This window comes from Oculina patagonica, chromosome 4 (genome assembly GCF_052425735.1).
Source record: "Oculina patagonica isolate OP01 chromosome 4, crgOcupat, whole genome shotgun sequence".
Classification (NCBI taxonomy): domain Eukaryota; kingdom Metazoa; phylum Cnidaria; class Anthozoa; order Scleractinia; family Oculinidae; genus Oculina; species Oculina patagonica.
Window position 1 is genome coordinate 13,834,420 of NC_135761.1, and position 22,207 is coordinate 13,856,626.

The window sequence follows — 22,207 nt, forward strand, 5'->3', positions numbered from 1 at the left end:
TTTTTGTGGGGTTTTGCTAAAAGCAGGCCCGCGGCCCACGACCCGCGGTCCACTTTGCGGCCCGCGGCCCGGCGGCCCACCCCACGGCCCGCGGCCCACCTATAAGCTTAAATCAAAGAAAATCCAAAGTCGAATCTTCAGGAGTCTTCTTCATCGAAAATCGAACGTGAATTCACTTAACATTGAAAAGGAAAATACTTCAGCTCATTCATATAATGAACACCAACTTTGACGTATGGCTGGTCTTTTTTTGGTATTTGTTGACAGATATTTCTTTATTAAACACGGTTTTACCATGCATTTTTGTGTGACAACAAGGACGTGCGTTTGCAGAACGTTCGTAGCTTAGTAACCAGGCATTCGATCCGACGTCAATATGAGACTGGGGCGAGAACGAAGAAGCAAAACAAGATGGAGGCGTTCGGGTTTCGTTGCTATCCTATCGATAAAAAGATATTTGGGAGCCATCCGTTCAAGACTTTCATAATCAGTTTGGCGAATTTACCATCAAAGTGCAAAAAGGGGAAGAAACAGTAAGTCATGATCCTCGTCTACCACGCGCCCACGCGAATACTTGTGGTATTTTCTCGCTCGTGTAGAAAATATGGGCCATTTCACGTTCGATTTTCGATGAAGAAGACTCCTGAAGATTCGACTTTGGATTTTCTTTGATTTAAGCTTATAGGTGGGCCGCGGGCCGCGGGCCGTGAGGTGGGCCACCGGGCCGCGGGCCGTGGGGTGGACCGCCGGGCCGCGGGCCGTGGGCCGCGGGCCTGCTTTTAGCAAAACCCATTTTTTGTGTGCGATTGACTTGTTTCGAACAAGCTTCTCGCTGACTGTATTTATGAACGACCACAGCTGATGAACGATTTTATGAACCATTGTAAGCTTTATTTCTGTACGGCTTATTTGTGATTTTTATATTATTGATCTAATCCCGTGTAATTATGTACTCTGTACTACACTTCTTATTTTTGTCTCGTGTTACGGCACGGTCACGTCGTAAACGACGTGACCGTGACGTAACGCGAGATATTGCATTGACTCGGTCGCTCAGGATAATGCTTTGTGTAAGACCTCACGTAAGGTAACGAAGTGATAAGGTAGCAAAGAAACAAGGTAAGAAATAGACCTTTGGTTCTATTCCAAGTGAACTTTTTAGACCTTCATTCTAACGCTCTTGGCATAATATGTAGTTTCTCTTCGAGTTTAATTGTTACACATATATTGTAAATTCTCGGAATATAAGGTACGTAGTATTTTGCTTTTAGGCGATATGGGGCAGGGGTTTGGGCAATTTTTCTGGGCAGTATTTTTTTCGCTTTCGGGTTATGCAAAAACAAAATTTAAGATTTTCTTCTTTTTTTTTCCTCATGGTTCTCCTTGCACGATTTTTTTCAGCTTTATTTTTCTGTGCTGGAAATTGTTCTATCTGTTCTCTCCCCTCTTCTTAAAAAAATAATGGTCATTTCCGTCTCTAATGTGATGTATTACATGAAGTACCCTCCCTTTGTTAGTCCGGCAAAAAGCCGACAATATGATAAAAAGATTTTATCTAAGTGAATTGAAAAACAGATGCTAATGTTTTGAACTTGGTTGTCATAGTTGTGGTTATTTTAAGACCTCACGTAAGGTAAAGAAGTGACACAGTAGCAAGGTAAATCTCTCAGGTTTGCAGTCGGAGAATAAACTCATTGTCTCTTGTGTGTGGTTAAATGTGAACGATTAGTTGATTCTTATTTGTTGCAAGATTATAGCCGGCGTTGTAAAAAGATGTCTAATAAATGGTCGCACCAATTTACAGATCTGTCAAACAATGTGTCAAGAGGAGAATATTATTAAGCTAAAATTGAGTCAAGTTATCACGCAATCAAATAAAAGATTGGCACACAATTACCGCGGTTAACGTTATCTGAAAAAACCGGAAATTATTTTGCTTTGTAAATTGTTCATGATTGTACTTATGTCTTACTAATCACAAAATCATCTGTTCTCCATTTTTTACATTTCAATAAAAATAAAAATCTGTGTCAAAAATATGGCATCTTAACAACTTTGAAAACAGGAGTATGCATCTAAGACCTCAGTAAGGTAAAGAAGTGACAAGGTAGCAAGGTAAATCGGGTTTGCAGTGGTAGAATAAAGTGATTTCTCCTTGTGTGTCGTAAAATGTGAACGATCAGTTGATTCTTATTAATGATTTCCTCAAGTATCTTGCACGGATGTGCGACGGGTCACAAACGGGTCAGATTTAATAATTAGTTTGAAGGTGTGGAAAGAATAGGGTTACATGTTTAGTAGGCGTCCTTATTGTTCATATTGTCATTACCCGTACAAGTAGGTAAGCATCACAGATATATTTATAGCGGTTCGTATGTTAATGAATGTTTTCAGTTGTTACTTAGTTTAGAGAAGTAAGAAGTAATTTGATAGACGTTTAGGCTGCATTCATTATGTATGCTACAGGGGGGGGCAGAGGATTTTTTTTTTCAGCGGCTCGTTTTTTTATATCCCCCCCAAGGTCCATACAAATTTTCATAATCCCCCCATGCAATCAGCCGAAAAATGAATACCCCCCCCCCTCCTCCTTCACAAGAAATATCAAAATAAATATCTGTATAATAGTACACTACCTTATTATAGGAATATAACGAAACATTTTAACAACGCGAACAAAATTTACGCGATACAATAAAATTAACGCAAATTCAAGAAAGGTTCTGGTTAAATCCTTATAGTAAAAAAGTTAACATCAATAAAATTAATTCAAATTTTTGAAATTCGCCTTAATAACAAGTATCGTTAATTTCCTATAATAAGGTATATATGTTTGAGATTTCAAGAGACATGTTTAATAACAACATCGAGAGAGTTTTGACAGTTTATGTCATACCTATGCCAGCCAGTCTAAGTAGCGCAAATTAGGTATAGATAGCCTGCCAGCTCGTGTATGAGTACTACCAGGAGTATTGACTGTCACTCTCGTCGACAAAAGCATCAACCTCATCATCATCATCACTCTCACTATCACACTCATCCACGGATTCATCTCTGCTGTTGCCATCCTCTTCATCCTAATTTTCCGGCGTTCAGCATCATTCCTCTCAAGTGCGACATGTGCCATTATTCTCCTTATCTTATAATTTTTCTTCCCAAGGAGAGAAAGTTTATGACGGTCTAAATATTTGTTAAGTTCTTCGACGTATAGCTTGTTCATATTTTCAAACGTGGACGTAATAGTTTTTCAGTCATATTGTTCATATCCTTTCATTGAACATTTAAGTGCACATTTGTTGTTCAATTTCATAAAACTGTGCACTGAATTACATTGTTTTCTTTTGCATTCATTGATTCAATAAAGTTACACTGCTTAGACTGAGGTTGCATTAAATGTTTCCATTTTTGATGTTTTACTTTCTATGCTGTATCGAAACATTACATCTACAGGCCAAGCACACTACTTGAAAACTTCAAATAGCTACTATAGTCTCTCAGAATAATAGAGGTACCCTTGTTGCTTACAATCCTTGAAAGAATTAAGCTGCTGTATTTATCTTTTTTTTTTCACTAGCTAGACAGAAGCTAGACAGAATCTTACAAAAAATAAGCATCCCCCCAGTAGATATTTAACAATTTTCATATCCCCCCTTTTTTTGCTCTAAAAATTTGAGAACCCCCCCGAAAATCCTCTGCCCCCCCCTGTAGGATACATAATGAATGCAGCCTTAGATATTTAAGATAGGCGAGTGATATGAGTACGTGATGTTATGTGTTAGTTTTCAGTAGTTGTTGTTTTAATGGAATGATTCTTGTTTTGTTTTTGTTTTCTAGGTTTTGACTAGAGTGTCTGTTTGCACTATTTCGGCAACTTGATGGGAAAATGTGTTGAATTCGCGGCGAAGAAAGAACTGCTTTCAGTGGAGTATTTATTCAGTGATTTATTTTTCTAGAGCTGCGTTCTGTAAATGATCATTTTATTCTTATTTATTACAAGATGAAAGCCTTTGTAAAAAGCTGTTTAATAAAAGGTCGCGGCAATTTACAGATATGTCAAACAATTTGTCAAGAGAAGAATATTATTAATCCATGCGTTATCTAACCGGAAACTAATTTGCTTTGTTAATTTCACTTATATGTCTTACTAATTAGGTAGCTGTGTCAACGATTTGTCATGTGAACTAAATGTCTGTGCAACTTTTAAAAAGGGTATTGAGAATTAATAATCTAATCAAGGTTATTAATTAAATGTTAATTGCAAAGAGCTGACATGCTTCGGTGAGTTTTAGTCCGGCGGCTTAGCTCGAAATTTTAGTTGAATTGTGCACTTTTTGATACAGGCATGAAAGTTGGTACACTGAAAGTAGTAACCAATAGAAGTTTTTTCAGATATTGTGCAAAGCCCAAAAAATGCCAGTTTCAATGGAAACCGGAATTTATCAAAATAAATGAAATTTCGTGAAATATTTGTTTGTCCTGGTTTATAGAGAAATACTATTATATCAGGTAGTGATACCAAGTCGCACGTACAAAATTTATAATAAAATGCTGTAATTTAGACTGTTCACAGCCCTCTATAAGGGAAAACCCTGGGAACGAAGTTGTATCTGTTTTGAGCAAGAAGGAACGGGTGGGTAATGGAGATGTGTCGTGTGACCACTGCATTCAGTGGTTTATTTTTTGACATTTTTATGTCGTCACACATGCATCCCTATTAATTTAGGCGATCCACATCTCCTTACGCATTGCCGAGACTGTTCTACAGTCCCAGCCACAGCTCCCATATGGTTCCATATGGAGCTGGGGTTTAAAGCAACCTTCGGGTTCGCCTCTGGAGTAAACGGCGGGGTCTATGATCTTATGTGAGACCCTTCCTGGCTATGCCATGCTGATGAGTCCTTACAAGGACGAAACAGCTGTCCATGGCTGCCACTCCACGGGTAATAGGCTGTGCGCATGCGTACAGGTCTTGGCCGGGCCGTGGAGATGTGTCGTGTGACCATTGCATTGACCAGTCCCTAATACTATTTTTAACGCTGCTCCCTTGATAACCGAACGCCTGGAACACGCTACCCAGTACTAGCTGTGTTTGGAAATCTATGTGATCTTTGACGCTGTCCTCGTAGAGTTTTTCACAGAGTAACTTTGTGACTTTCTTCTTTGCCATGTTGCAAGTAAGACTTGAACCAGCGTCTCTGACAGCGTGAGGCGTCCTACATGCCGACCACGCTGTAGATGGTACGCAAGTTTCACTCAGTTAGGAGGAACACGTTTTTCTAAACATTCCATAATTCAAACTTTAAGCATTTTATTTCATTTTTATTAAAAATATAATTCTTGAAATCAATAATTCCTTGTTTAAAAATGAAAACGATTAAAAGTTTTAATTGTTCTTTCTGAGAAAAAAATTAAGCTGCTTGAAAATTTAAACACTGTTAATTAAACTTTACATATCCCATGTACTATCTTTACTGATATCTTCTAATACATTGCTTCATATCGCCAACCTGAAACAATAAAATATATATAACAAATTTAGCTACTATAAAACAAAAGCAGTTTTATTTTATTTACTAAACATCTATACTAATCTGTAACACGAGACAGCCCATAGGGCACTTTGATTAAACATTATTGTTTGAAGTTCGTTAAGTCGATGATCGCTTGCAGTGTACTCAGATTGTATATTAAAAGGGTTAGAGTCTGTCTGTTCGTGTTTTGTTGACAAATACACGCACTTGCATTTGCTGGCCGCACAATGAACTCGAAATTTTCAATACTGCACGAGGCGTATTGAAAATTTCTCTTTCATTGTGCGGCCAGCGCGTGCGTGTATTTGTTAACAAAACACTCACAACAGTCTCCAAATCCAAGGAAAACGGCGTTTGGTTCGACTTAACGGGAGGTTCGAGATATCGAGCGTTCGAGAAAAGTTTAAATCGGGATTCCACGGAAAAAACAAACTATAAACAAACTGTTTGTGAGTTTCGTTTGTTTATTGTGTAGCGAGCGTGACTTAGCGAGCGTGACCAAAGTTATGATAGCGAACGTGCAGCGAGCAATTTCATAACAAGGTGTTCGGTTACATTCTAAGATTAGCTCGCACGTACTAATGCGTGAGCGTAGAATAATTCCTAGTTTTGTCGATGATTCAGCAATGATTTAGCATTACTAAAGGCAGAACTATGTAAACTCCTTTCCGTAGTATAACCATTAAAATAATTGTACGTCAATAAATGTGGTTTCGTGTAACATATAAATTAAGTAGTTTTGATTCCAAAATCAGTTTTTTAAGTTGTTAAAGTTGAGTTATAGTCTCGAGCGTTTTACTGCGTATTCTGATAAGCCAGCCCCGACCTGTGGACTGCCGTACGAAGACCGGCCCAACGCTACAATTGCTTCACAGTTGATTTTCAAATACAGACGGCCAAGCTATCAGCGGCTGTTAACTTTGCTCGACTCTAAAGAATGTATTAAATCTTCACAACTGAGCCACAGCCATAGATTGTTTGAGAACTTCTTGTAAGGATTCAAAAGCGATCGCTAATGTATGGCTTACAATGGCTTCCTTGTTCATGAAGATAGAGTTTTGTTTACGTATTTCCCAACTGTCTGGCGCGCTGAGCCAGATTAAACGTAACTAGTCACGCCACACCAACTATGTCTGCATTAGAATACATTCGTGCTCTTTTGTTTTTCTTCTTCTGTTAAGTATTGTGTTATTCCACAACGTTTACTGAACTCAGCTTCGTATTAATTATTTTTTATAATCATTTGAGCTCGTCTTGTACTGTTAGGTTTTGAATGGGTGAAGAATGACGGCCATTACATCACTTAAAATTTCGATCATATTTTCACGACTCCACAAGCATTTTACTTCATTTCCTTCTTTCTAGTATTTCATCGATTGTTAAGGACTTAGGATTCATATGTAGCTACCTTCGCTTGAATAATTTTGTAGTTTTGCTGTATTCTCACCGCTCTTAACAGTCGTTGTTTCTTGAATGATCGCTAGGGGCCTCGGCTGACACACTCATACCGTCCATTTCAATCGTCAAACAAAATTTTGCAATGATTAAACAAGAATTCAAAAGCGATCGCTAATGCAACACATACAATGGCTACCTTCGCTTGGAGAGAGGGATTACTTTATAGAAATGGGCTAACACAGCCGCTGCGATACCAAGAGAATGCTGGCTAGTCCTCTACGATCGAGTGTTCAAAATTATGTGCAAAATTTACTCCCGGGGGGGGGGGGGGGGTACTCCCATAAATTTCGGATAGGGGTGTGCCGCCAAGGTTCTTAAACCCTGACCCTATTTAAGGATAACGAAAGCGAAAATTGATATCCTTTTTAAGGCCCAAAACCGAAAAATGACACCCTATTTAAGGGGAGGAGAAACGTTCCGTGACGACCCAAATAACGGCTAACCGCGCACGGCAGACACAAATCTTTATAAAATCGCTTTTCTAATACCTGAACTGAAAATTCAGTTTTTAGATATCTTTTTCTCGTTTAGCTGGGCGTTTATTTTAGCTAATAGAATTTAGGTACCCTATCTAAGGATCACAGCGGGAACACATTGCCAAAAGGAGCAAAAATGATACCCTATTTAAGGACCGAGAACCTCAAAAACCATACCCTATCAGGCGGCACATACCTATATAGGCCACATATGGGAGTACCCCCCCCCCCGGGAATTTACTGCACCACTACGTAATGCCACTGATGTTTATAACATTATAATCACCGAACTAAATTACCATTAAACACCAACACATATCAGGAAACACACCTGCAACGGCATTTACGCAGGTCCAAGGAGCAGTAGACGTCGAAGACAGCAATTACACTTGCAAGGCTTAAATGAAAGTGGAAGTTGGAAGACGCGGGGAGCGGACCATGAGGGCGGATCACGTCACCTTCCGTCTCCGTGGCAATTAGAGGTGTCACGCAATGTTATTTTGGTTTGACTTCTTCGCCGCTTCCGGCTTCGCATCGCGCAACATGTCTCGCGCTTCGCCGCTTGCAAAACAAGACGGAATCAATGTTCGCATTATTGATCATCTGGAAAACAAATGGAGTTAGCGACGAACTGGGACACCTTTACTCAAGGGAACTTGAAATTGCTATATAATACAAAAAATCCAGTAATTTGCTTCAAATAAGCTAGAAAAAAGTTGTCAGAAGATGCTCTTTGGCCAAAAAAGTGCTCTCTGATCAAAATAGTGCTCCCAAAGCCAAATTGCGCTAAAAAAGTGCCGAGCACAATCTGGAAAGGCCTATCCGCTGCACCATCGGAGGAATGGGCATGAGTACAGTGAGTGAGGTTATATATGTGAAAGGTTTGTAAAGTAGCAGGGTATCTTAAACCATATTTCTTGATATAAAAAGTTTTCTTAAGTACGAACCAGGTACAAAATAACGAACAGCGTATTGAAGATGACCGTATGTGTAACAGGGCATGGCCACTCCGTGTCCCCGCCTTCGTCCCTGAGTAGCATAGTCAAGAAAGCGACTCTGTGATAAAGAAGGGCTATAAAAGAGGGATTTTTCACAGTCTGAGGGCCTGTTTACAAGCAGGTAGGGTAACCCTAGGTGCTAGGGTTACCCTAGCAAGAGGGTTAGAAGATAGCCCGGGTTTACAAGCAAAATTCGCAGGTAGGGTAACCCTACTTACCCGGGTCAACTTACACCGGTTACGCTTCAGTTAACCTTGTAAAATTTTGTCGTTAGAAACTGTTATTTGAAAATAATTCCGTTCCAGTGCAAAAATACGACAAGTTGTGAATGAACACGATGTTTCCTGGTCACAATTCGCTGTTTTTGTCGGTATTTTTAAACATATTTAGCTTTTTGGAGCCAAAATAAAGTTGTCCCGGGTAGGCGAGTTATCCCTAGCAGAGCGTTTACAAGGCGCTAGGGTAACCCTAGCACTCAGCTAGGGTTACCCTAGCTACTAGGGTAACCCTAGCGCCTTGTAAACACGTCGATAAAAAAAAAAAGAAGAAATGTGGGAGCGCTAGGGTAACCCTAGGTAATAGGGTAACCCTATGTGCTAGGGTTACCCGCCTGCTTGTAAACAAGCCCTTACATAAAACGTGAACATACAGCGGGTTCATTGTCAGGTTTTTTTTTTTAAATACCGTTTACTAAATAAAAAATAGCCGACACCTTCTGTTTTAGATGATTGCTCAGCAAGAGTTGCGTTATTATGTAGCGTGACACCTGGCATAAGCCTGATATATAACTGGAAATAGTTGACACTAGGTTGCCCCCGGTGTTAATCAGTTTTTCTTTTCTGTTCATCTTTTTCTACATTTGATTGGAAATTAATTTTCTGTTTGGGATGTTTTTGAAGACAACGCTCGCTGTTGGCTTGTATTTTCTAATTGTTTCTGGCCGTTTCTTCATAAAGATGGAAAGAGGACATACGTTTTAGTTAAAGTCAAGTGAATAAACAAAACAACACGAAATTAAGCAAATATTCGGAAAGATTTATGATACGGTAAATTTAATTACAAGAACGCGACAGCAGCATCTTGACATCATTTTGTCATGTTTTGCTGTGGTGAGTGATCTCAGCTAGACTCACGTTTTCGCGACTTCGTCGCCCACTGGGCCGCTTTGCGGGCTCGAACTCGCTTCACTGTGGCAAGTCTAGATCTCAGCGAGGATAAACTTTAGAAACAGCAAAACGTTTTTAAATTACTATTTGAGCCGGCCCAATTGTGTTCTGTATATTTGGGCTGAGAGCCCAAGCATTAAGAATGACATGATAATGATCAACCTTTAAAAAGAAAAGGATGCCGAAATAATTTCTCACCTCTGTCGATACAAACGCCTGCCGCGAGTTTTAAATAATCACAATGCATCTCGAGATCTCTTTTGAATTTCTTTTCTTGATGCCGCATATCATCTTGTAAATCTCGTCCGGAGGTGGACTGATCAAGACTTTTTTGTTCAAGTAGTTTGCGCTTGGTAAATCGCGGTATTGGACAAAGGCTTTCTTATCATAAATCGCGGTCAAATTTGTAGATATGTTCGTACGCGTTTAGAAATTTCGTCTTCGTCTTTATGAGAACGATCAACTTTTAAAAAGGAAAGGATACCAAAAGAATTTCTCACCTTTGTCAATGCAAACGCTGGACTTTCTAAAAGTCGTTCGCTTCTCGCTTCCGGTTTGGCGTGCCGCGAGTCTGAAATAATTATCTCGAGATCTCTTTCGAATTTCTTTTCTTGATGCCGCAGATCATCTTGTAAATCTCGACCGGAGGTAGACTGATCAAGACTTTTCTCCGTTCAAGTAGTTTGCGCTTGGTAAATCGCGGTATTGGACTAATTATAAGGCTTGCTTATCGTAAATCGCGGACAAATTTGAAGATACAAATTTCGTCTTCGGGGCTTTGGGAAATGACAGCACCACTCAGAAGTAAAAATGTGGATTTTCTTACTTCTCTGCAAGTTAATTATCGCGAACTCTTTTCAATAATTGCTTTGCTTTTGGCTTTTAGACATTGTGAAATGAAAAGGCCTCGAATAAAACCTAAAATTATCTTTACTCCAAGCAAAAAATCGTTGAAGCGTTGTCGTCGAGTGCGCACATGTTTTCGCTGATTGATTGTCATCATCACCCAATCACCACGCAGAGATTCGTTCATCTTGCGTCATATTGACCAATCACCTTACTGGCATTTATCACACCTCCCGATACCCACTTGCGGGCATTTTTCACAACCCCCGATACTATTTTCGCGCCCATTTTGGTCAAATCGAGATTTTTCCTGTATATACCATATATACTAGAAATAGCTGACACTAGGTTGCCCCCGAAGTTTCGACGATGTTTATCGGTTTTTCTTTGCTGTTTATCCTTTTCTACAATTCAGACATTTGATTGGAAATTAATTTTCTATTTTGGATGATTATTAATTATGATGCGGTAAATCATTTAATTACAAGAACGCAACAGCATCTTGACATCATTTTGTCATGTTTTGCTGTGGTGGGGGATCTCAGCTAGACTGAAGCTAGACTTTAGAAAAAGTCCGTCGTCTTTATTAATTTAACACGCCGGGACGCGGTCGACCTATCGCGACTTGCGTGGCTCGTTTTCGCGACTTGGTCGCTTTGAATGGGCCGCTTTGCGGCGAGTCGAACTCACTTCACTGTGGTAAAGTCCTGATCTCAGCCAGGATAAACTTTAGAAACAGCAAAACGTTTTAAAATTACCATTTGAGCCGGCCCAATTGTTTTATAAATATATGGGCTGAGAGCCCGAGCATGAAGAATGACATGAGAATGATCAATCTTTAGAAAGAAAAGGATGTCAAAAGAATTTCTTACCTCTGTCAAAGCAAATGCCTGCCGCGAGTTTTAAATAATCACAAATGCAATGCATCTCGAGATCTCTTTTGAATTCTTTTCCTGATGCCGCATATCATCTTGTAAAATTAAAATTTCGTCCGGAAGTGGACCGATCAAGACTTTTGAATTTTTCTCCATTCAAGTAGTTTGTGCCTGGTAAATCACGGTCAGTCGGACAAAGGCTTTTTTTTATCGAAAATCACGCTTCATGACAACGATCAACTTTTTTAAAAGGAAAGGATACCGAAAGAATTTCTCACCTTTGACAATGAAAACGCTTGACTTTCTAAAAGTCGCTCGCTTCTGGTTTCCGGTTTCGCCTGCCGCGAGTCTTAAACAATTATCTCGAGATCTTTTTTTTTTTAATTTCTTGTAAATCTCGTCCGGAGATAGACTGATCAAGGCTTTTCTCCGTTCAAGTAGTTTGCGCTTGGTAAATCGCGGTTTTGGACTAAGGCTTGCTTATCGTAAATCGCAGACAAATTTGAAGATATGGCTTGATATGTTCGTACGTGTTCCTAGACATATTTCTTCTTCGGCCACTCAGATGTAAAAAATGCGGATTTTCTTACTTCTCAGCGAGTTACTTAGTTAATTATCGCGAAGTCTTTTCAACAATTGCATTGCTTTCGGCTTTTGTGAAATGAATAGGCCTCGAATAAAACCTCAAATTATCTCTTTCAAAATTCTGCCCAACTGCAATCAACCTTTACAAGCTTCTTTTGTTTACTTGTTGTCATTTGTGCACGTGCTCACGCTTTGGGTTGTCATCATCACCCAGTCATCGTTTACTTGCGTCATCATTGACCAATCACCGTACAGGCAATTTTATCACACCTCCCGATACCCACTTGCGGGCTTTCAACCTTGTCGGCATTGCACAACTCCCGATATCATTTGCGCGCTCACTTTGGACAAATCGAGAATTTTCCTGGTATATACTATATATATACTCTATATTCGCGCGGATTACAATGATGCCTCCTCGGGTTTTGGCCTCTGGGCCAAAACCCTGCGGGGGCAACTATATATGCGCGCGGATTACAATGATGCCTCCTTGGGTTTTGGCCTCTGGGCCAAAGCCCTGCGGGGGCAATGACAGGAAAAATGTACTGGAATACTAAATCCATTATTCGAATTTTTTGCAAAAAATACATGCAGATAGTTTCTGATTTATCGCATCTTAGAATACTACTAATGCCGTTAAATAGCTGCACGTATTTTCTGTAAAACCATTGAATTTAATTTGAATCTAAAAGCCTTATTCGCAACTTAGACAGTTAAGAGCGCCAGCAACAAAAATTAAATCTGCCTATCAGAGCTTTTTATTGTCGATACGATATTAGGGACTTTAAGATACCTGGACGGCTGACCTCGAGGACTGACCGGAAGTAATTTTTCGCGTGTAGCCTATATTGCGCATGCCCGCTCCACGGACATTGCCGTCCAGCTCCGTCCAGCTGTTGTCGAGGACGTGAGAAGTAGAGTTTTGCCGTCCACCAGTGAACGGGAGTGCTTTTTGTATGATTTCGTTTAAAAATCTCATTATTTTTTAATTCTGTTACTTTGTTAGGTGGTCCTTTATGGTATTCTTGGTTTGGTACTGATAAAAAGTTTAGAAGTCAAGTTTTATTTGCGGTTGCGAATATATTTGCTGTGCTTTGCATAAACGCTGATGGCGAAGCCACGTGCGTGAAATCATGAACTTTCTTGCTTGTGTTTCTACAAAAATTTCACTTGGAATTTGTACCCTGTAAATGAAAATAGTGCTTTCTGGTCCCACACTTTGACCTAAAAGCGCCAAATGTTTTTCTTCGCATGTTTTGGGCTAAGGAATTATTGATCCACTAACGAAGCCGTCCTCCGTTCACACACGCCGGCTCTTAACGTTGGAAGTTCCCGCCAAGAACGTCGAAATCAGCCCAGTCCTCCTCGCGAAATTCTACCTTCCTCGAGGTCAGCCGTCCAGGTATCTTAAAGTCCCTAATATCTAAGTGTTGGACCGGGTAAAGTTTCTGCAGTTATTTTTCAATCATAAAGTCGTGTAAGTTTATCATAAACCAAGCTTGAGCGGGTGTCCTGGGAGGATATCGACCTCTGTCTTTTCTGTAAAACCCTCGTTGTGTTCGATTCGCACTATCTAGTCAAAAAGCGGACATTCTCTGAGAACGGCCCTTGCGCATGTTTAATAAGATAATTTATTAAATGTTTATGCAAACCGAAGCAGTTCCTGGTTGGAAACTGGACCTGGTCTGAAATACAGGTATCGTTTTGGGTTCTGTAATAATATACAAGCAACAACTTCTGCATTCTGATTGGCTTAGAACACGTCAATGTATCCCAAAACAGCTCAGAAAAGTGACACTGGTAGTGTAAGAACATGAAACTGTCAACGTGTTGGGTGAAATTCTTCTTTAGACAGATCACGTTCTCAAAGAACATGACAGACGTGACTCGTCTAAAAATTGCCAGACCTACAAGCTCGACTGGTGACGAGTCACGTGACAACTCTCTCAAACACTACACTGTCCGTACGGACCGCTCGTTTGTTTAAGAGTGTCTTCTAGTGTTCAAACCGCCCATATTTTAATTATTCCAAAATATTTTTTGCAGTTTTTAGAGGCTATTTACCTTAATTCGTAAACTTCAGTTAGATTTGCGCAAAGAAAAACATTACCATTGGTCAAATTACAACACAGGCAGGAGCCCCTTGCGCGTAAACGTCTAGCGGCAAAACTGGATCTTCCCATCGGTAGACAGTCTGTTGTTGCGCGTGACTGCATGTGATTTGGATTGACCAATGAGAGCGCAGAATCAATCTGCTGTCGTGAGTCACAAAACTGCCGTAGCCGCCGAAAAAGTCGCACGCATGGGAAGATCGGAAAACAACTGATAGTATGGGAAATGTATATTCCTAAAAACATTGTACAATCACCGAGACGAGTGAATATGATGGAAAATTTATCTGGCTACATGGACATGGTGTTTCCATTGCGATTTATTGCGTTACTTTGTGATGCGAGACTGATTTGTGAGCTCACCTGTGGACGATAAACTGGCCGAGTCTCCTGCCTTTCACTTTGTTCTTAAGGCCCGGCCAAACGCACGCAACATTTTAACGCAACATATCCCAACATTGTTGCGAACAGCATGTTGCAATCGTTTGGCAACCCTGTTGCAACATGTTGGATGATCTTGGATCAAGTTTGAAAATGGTCAAATTTTTCTCCCAACATCTCGCAACATTTTTGCATGTTGCATAATGTTGTATTCGTTTGGCCACGTTCATGCAACATTGTTGCGCCGAAGCATGCGCACTAGTTCGGTCTGCGCCATCCAACATGCTGTAACATATCGCAATAGGGTGAAAGGTAGCCAAATGATTGCAACATGTTGTGCACAACAATGTAGCGCTATGTTGCGTTCAAATGTTGCGTGTGTTTGGCCAGCACCTTCACAACATGACCCAACAATGTTGCGATATGTTATGTTAAAATGTTGCGTCCGTTTGGCCGGGCCTTTAGAGTAAAATACACCGAATAGTTACTGAATCAAAAACTTGCCTCAAAATAACCCCGGATTAACTCTGGTGCACACAGAAGACGCAAAAACAACGCCACATTCAAGTAAGTAAAGTTTATTTCCATGACTGTATTTAGCATTTTGAGAACTGAAGTGATATTCCCATACAAAGTCTATAATATTGACGGCTACATGAAGTAATCACACAATACGCTTGGGGAGCCTGTGGTTGTACTGGAACACAATGTCATCAATATTAGCTGGTGGTTAATCGTGAAGTTCGAGTTCACTCAGCATGCTTCGCTTGCTGGTTGGGCTGTTTATAGTACCTCCCTCACTGCTGCTGGTCTCGATGATTGCTGAACTGGTTCGTCGCTTCAGTGGTGGTGACAAGGAACGCTGACTGAGTGCACGCGGCCATTTAAAACGGCCTTGGATCGGACTATGACACCAACCAGCATATGTGAAAGAGGTTCGTCTAACTCTGAGGGTGGAAAAAATTTAAGAATTGATCAATTTCACATGCTTTGTCGTGCTGAGTCAGCAGGCAAGTGAGACACTGAAATTACCTGTTGGGCCAAATTTAGGAAGGTAATATTTGAAGAGGTAGCACATCTAGAAGTAGTTCCCCACCCCTCACAGTCAAGTGAGAAAAATCAAGAGCGCTTGAAGTCTTAATATTAATGCTTACCAGGTCCATCAAATGGCCGGCAGTAACTGTATAGGTTGATGTGAAGCTAAAGGCACCAGGTACATGTACTTGACTCCCGTGTAACAGTTTTTGATCACTTCACAGCGCTTTCGACTGTAGAAGTACGAGTACAGGGTCACATAGCTCAGCTTCTCACCATCAGGGGATGTCTCATCCTTATCACACACAACTCCTGGAAGAAAATTCATATATGTCAACACTTCTTAAGGTTGATACAAAGGAACATTTTACAGGTACATGTTGCAGGGGCGTGTAGCAGAAATAACATAATCTGCTGTTTACACAAGGGGACATGTGACAGGGACATGTTGCTACAACACGTCCTATCCTGTGCTGATATGTCTCGGAGTGTCTCGCCTCGTGCAGCCACCAGCAATACACGATGTACTTTGTCAAACAGACAGGTGTTAATATAGAAATCACGATAAGAGGGATATTGTCCTGACATTCCTAACGGAATGCACTATTCTCTAAGGGATTCCAAAAACAAACTGGTTGTACCTCATCCATGAACTAACTATATGAAAAATAGCTTTAGTTACAGTGGTGCAACTCTCTGGAACAGCAGGATGATAAAATCCTTTTATCAATTTAAAAGTAAAGTTAGACACGGAATTCATGGAAAACAGGATTAGTTTAATGGATTTACGTCTTCAATTTTTTTAATTAGTATTGATTAATAGTATATTTGTATTAATGTTTATTATAACTGTAATTTAGTAGTATCTTCCTGATGTTTTCAACCGGGTATAAAGAAATGTAATAAATAAATAATAAATAAATTGTAATAATTGTATCATAATATGTTGAGAAGAATTGAACAATCTATATCATGGGATCAGCCTTGCAGTCTTGTTTGTTTTTTCATTTCATTTGCTGATCAGATCTCTCAGTAGATCCTACGAATTACAGCATTATCGTTTGCGATCCCTTGCTGTTTTAGTCTTACTTTTACGTATTTTTGGACCGTAGATCTTTTCAGATCCGATATGCTGTGCTTTTATTTAGTATAGCTTTGTCCATGCGCTTAAATGTTTTGGAATGGTCGTGCCATCCACAATTTGGTTTTTTCCTTTGCGACACCTTCGTGACACTTTGGATTTCTTGTCCCCCGAAGCACGCGATGTGGCAGCGCGTGCTTCGGGGACGGGTGAGTTCAAAGTACGGAACTTGATACAGTGTACGGGTTATTGGACAATTTATTTGCGTTGGCTCTTTGAGCTGGCGTTATTTAGATTTGTTACACCGCGCTGATGAGTCTCAATAAGGACGAAACAGCTGTCCGCGGTTACAATCCTGCTGTATCGGTTCTAGTCGTGTTGATGTCTCGCAAAGTCTACTTTTCACGTAGTACGATCAGCCTTGCAGTCTTGTTTGTTATTTCATTTCATTTGCTGATCAGATCTCTCAGCGGACAGAACTGAGCAGATCCTACGAATTACAGCATTACCGTTTGCGGTCCCTTGCTGTTTTAGTCTTACTTATACCCAGGGAGTTTGGGAGTGGTCCCACCGGAGGCAAAGATTTTCTTTGCCTCGTGGGATACCAGTTGGGATTTTGTGCATCGGCAGTATTGCCTACTACAGGCATTAAATTACATAAAAATTATTTTATAATTCCAGAAACCAAGTGACCGGTGGCGACGAAACTCCTGGGTAGACCATGAAGCGGGCGCAGGCAGCCCACTTTACAAAACCCACATCGCTGTTTTATATGTTCTATCTCGACCTATCTTAACATTTCAGTGGACATATTGTTGTAAGACATTGCTTAAAGACATAACGATGCCCTCTTTAAAAGGTTTTGCAGAAGCATTATCAAATTATCAACGTTTCGTAGCAGTACGAAGGAACATAAAACCTGGTTTTGCCGCGCCTGAATGATAGTGGATGAAAGGTCAACTCTCATACTCGTTTGGCCTGGGACAGTTAATCAACAACTGTTCAAATGAGTTAAAAATAGATAGCTTGTGGTATATGCAGAAAATTCCATTCGATTCTCCTACCGATTTTGCCTCGGGGAATTGTTAGGGGAGAGGGCGAGCCCTAACGTGGTTAACATGTGGAAAATTCCATTTAATTTCCTACACATTGTCAAGTACCTAATCAGTTTTCAGTCTTTTAACACTTTCTTCTTCCTGACTATCAGAACTTTCATCTTGCAATCTCCTCTTTTTCTCTGAGGGATCTGAAAATGGCAAGAAAACAAAACAGCATTGTAATATTTTAAGTTAAATACAGTAGAACCCCGGTAACTAGAACTCGGATAACTCGAACAACCCCGCTAACTCGAACATACTTCCATTTCCCTTGGATTTGAACTCACTTTTCAGTTATTTTTACTCGGTTAACTCGAACTCGGATAACTCGAAAACCCCCCCGCTAACTCGAACTAAATTTCGTTTCCCTTGATCAAAATTTGGGTCAAATTTACCCCGATAACTCGAATTCCGGTTCTTGCAACTCGCCACGGTTGCCCATTGATTAGAGCAACAAAACAGGTCACGTATTTGACAGCCTTTTTCCACTCTTATCCTAAGAATTTATGATCGTGTTAGAATTTCTGACGAGATAAGTTTAATTTGCACTGTGCTGGATACTGAAGTGCTGAAAAATCAGTAAACTATCAATTATTAACTTGGCAAATTAAATATTCAATCTACCCCGATAATTCGAAACCCCGCTAACACGAACGGTTTTTCGTTTCCCTTAAGAGTTCGAGTTACCGGGGTTTCACTGTATATGATACATTTTATAATTTAAATAGTGTCCCCGATTAGTAGGCCCTATGGCAGCTAGAAAATTAGGCACTGAAATAAAGTTATTGTCATTATTATTATTATTATTATTATTATTATTATTATTATTATTATTATTATATCTATTTGATAATGAACGACAGGACAAAGCATCCAAGATACTGTAAACTAATTGCTTTTTTACACTGAGAAGGATTCATTAAATAATCTATAACTGATATTCTTTGTCTGGTTCTGTTAGATTCTCAGTGACAAAGTGTGTAGCAATGTAATTCTCATTCAATAAGAGGGAAATGATTCTATGCAGAGTTGAAGGCACGTGTGCATAGCTTCCTTTACACCGCAAAAAGAATAAAGAATAATTACCACAAGTATAACAGAGTTTTTCTGCTAAGTCTTGGCGCTGCACACGCTTATGCCTTAGTGCACCACACAAAGCCTGGTAAGTCGCAGCAGAACCTCGTTCTTGCTTCCAATGCAGTAACATATTGTATCCTTTTTCAGAAAGGTCGCTATGCGCATGATCTATTTCTTTAAGCTTTGGTTCCACGACACCTAGGCGACGCCCAAGCTTTTTCCATCTTTTGGCAATTTCATCACCCAATTCTTCTAAATCGTCACTCGTCGGTGTGCCTTGTTTAACTACGTAACAAACAGGAATAATTTTATTTAGTGTATATATTGTTTAACAATAGCTTATTGTAAATCGATTAATAACAACTTGACCACAGCAAACTTAGCATTTTAGAAAGATGAAGACCAAAAAAACATGCCACCTGAAGCTTCGATCCTTCTGTTTTACCAATTATAGCAACAACAATAACAACAACAACAACTCGAAAAAATTGACAAGATGGAATTTAAAAAGTAAATTAGGTAGACATCACGTGAAAATAACGTTGGGGTAAGGGAGGGCTAATTTAAGTCAGGTCGCACTAGTTAAGGTATTTAACAGAAAAAAGGTCAGTTGCAAAAATAATAAAATGTTTTAAACGGTCCGTTACATGCAATGTTTTTAACTTATACAGTTTACATATTTCAAAAAGAAAGGGATCTTGGGATAGGACAAACTGGCAAGTTCAGCTATTTCTTCTGGTGATTGTCAACTTTAGCATCGACGTTATTTTGGCTTGTCACGCACGAAATATTGCGTGACAAGCCAAAGAACGTCGCCGAAGGAAGCTATGACAACTTCAGAAACTGGAGTCTATACACAAAATCCATCCACGTTTAAGATGCGGTGAAACACATGGGTTGCAAGGATAAAGATCCTTAGTGTTTCCAATATAGTGACCTTCCTTTTCACAACATTTCTTTTTACAGATTAATCAACTACCGATTATTTTTCTTGAGTTTTTTTTTCTGAGTTCACAAAAGGTTCTCTGCTTATGCTAGCATACAAACACTACTTAGATAAGTTTCGTGTTTAGAAAGAAATACCTTTGTTCCTTAGAGCTGACGCGTCTTCAGATGTCACAGGTAAGCTGGCATGAGATGATTCCTGCAAGAGACAAAACAAGTTTTGTTTATTACAATGAATTGTCTATAAAGCAAAGAAAATTCGACGGTAGAGAAGTGGCTGCACTGACTAAACACTTGCATACAAAACTTCTTTATTCTTATTCCATTATTCCTCTGCATCTCCCGATACTACATTTAAAAAATATCAATCAATCTTTGTGTTTTTTTAGACAAGCTATCTAACAGGTACTTGTTACAGAAATTGAAACAGCTTTAGAGTTTGGAAAGTGACTAGTTCCAGTGATTGCCCTTTAGGGACTGGTCAATAAGTGTAGCGGGTAAAATGTAGTCAAAATGTGACTAGAACTTCCATAAACAACCACAACGTGCTTTTTCTTTATTCGATCTGACACGTGATACCCGGGCGTTCCAAATATGGGCAGGACTAAAATTACGTCAACAGAAAACGGCTACATTCCCTCCTTACTAACAGGAACGAGGTGAACATGACAAAATTAACTCAAAGGCTAAGAACCTTACAACTAGAGTACAACAAGTCCAATGTTATGATCGCAGGCGAGATCTAAGCGAATTATAACTTCAAGTCAACAAATAAATGAACGACTGCTTCATCCATGTCTCTGACAGATAACAGTTCCTCGAGTGAATCTCGCACTGTAACGATTTGCTTGAACTCGATGCGTTCAAAGTCCGGGCTATAGTCAATTAAACGCTTATTTTTGTCCATAGGAACAGATTTCTTAGACAAGTCATGGTTGTATACTGGTTTCCACACGCGAGATTTAGCTAGTCTTGTGCGGCGCCCCGTTGGAGCATAGGTGTGCACGACAAACCTGGCCAGTTTCTCATGTACCTGTCCAAGAGCAATGAACAAGCAGACGAAGGAATCTCACTCGAACTAGCTCGGTATCTAGAACCCATAGGCAAGGCTCCAGTTAGCGAAGCCTGCAAGCACTTGTACTCTGTTTTCCCAGCATCGAGACAACTTCTAGTTAAACTCGGGAGAATGCGTGGTCTCACAGCACATTGTCCATATCTCTCTCTTGAAGGTGACCCATCTGGAGGAGCCTACAATCTGGTCCTTGACAAGGCCGCCTATGAACGATTTAATGCTCGACAAGGACTCCTTGTTGGAGAGATAGCGGAAACTGATGAAGTGCGAGACTCGGTTGTATTGTCTCTCTTTATCTTGATTTTGAGCCGGACGAGGAACACTCTCGGTAGATGATTCCCTCAGGTCATTTGGTTCTGCTTCAGGGATTGGTATCAGTTTCTCAACATTAGTAGGGGGCAGTTCTTCATTTGTTACGCTGTGCCTCAGACGATACAAGTCACTATTCTTGAGGCGTTTGGTGATAATGTACGGCCCAGCATATCTCCTGATGAGCTTTGTGGCTGATCCTTTCTCAACATTTGAAGGTGGTGGTTTCCTGACTAGGACTTCTTGTCCAACGGTAAATTCTCTTGGATTAGCAGATAGATCATAGTAGTCTCTTTGTCGTCTCCTCAAGTCTTTCTTGATGCTACAGAATAATTTATGAGCCTCTGTGATCCTCTGAACTAGGTACTTTGCATAGTCATTCTTGTCGATTGGCTGATTGGGGAGCTGAAGAGCGACTGTCTCTGGAGAGGTTGCATTGCGTCCGAACATGAGAAAGAATGGAGTTACGCCATCAGTGCCATCAATAGTGGAGGTGTTGTGTGAGTACACAGCAGGTTGTAAGTAGTTTTCCCACTGTTTCTGCCATTTGGAAGCAAATATGGCTAGGGCGGAGTTCAAGAAGCGATGAACACGTTCAGTTGAGCCATTAGCTCGGGGTCTGTAACTGGATGTAAACACTTGCCTAATGGAGAGCAGGTTTGAAACTTCCCGCAGGACAGCATTTAAGAATTCTCCTCCACGATCACTGAGAAGGGTGGATGGAAAGTCCAACTTAAGAAATACATTGTCAAATAGTGCCCTTGCAGCTGTAGTAGCACTTCGGTCTGGGGTTGGTATTGCTACCAGGAAATGAGAGAATGGACAAACGGCAGTGAGGATGTAACGGTTTCCATTGGTGGACTTAGGGAACGGTCCAACAAAGTCAATTCCAAGTACATTCATTGGCTTGTCGTAGAAACGTGGGTGCATAAGACCATGTTGCTGGTTAGCAGATTTGTGCTTTAGGCATTCTAGACACCTTGCAACCCAGCGTTTTGTTGCCTTTCCCATCCCTCTCCAATAAAAATCTTGAGTGAGGGCATGGTAGGTTGCGTCTCGACCTCTGTGCATTCCAATAGGAGAGTCATGGTATGCGCGCAGTAGTTTGGTTTTCAGATCTTTATTATTGGGGACAAAGATACGAAAGTGGCCTGGGTCATCAAGGAA

General features: G+C 40.2%; 2 protein-coding genes across 2 annotated transcripts in view; both read right to left on the reverse strand.

Moving 5' to 3' along the window:
• The window catches only part of LOC144648164 (uncharacterized), a 148,685-nt gene that overhangs the window by 22,076 nt on the left and 104,402 nt on the right, over nt 1-22,207 (reverse strand). The window lies entirely within an intron of this gene.
• LOC144651416 (uncharacterized) overlaps nt 19,734-22,207 on the reverse strand; it is a 146,910-nt gene continuing 144,436 nt past the window's right edge. The window contains 1 exon segment of the mRNA XM_078511348.1: nt 19,734-19,858. Coding sequence (XP_078367474.1) covers nt 19,784-19,858 — 75 coding nt within the window. The 3' untranslated portion in view covers nt 19,734-19,783.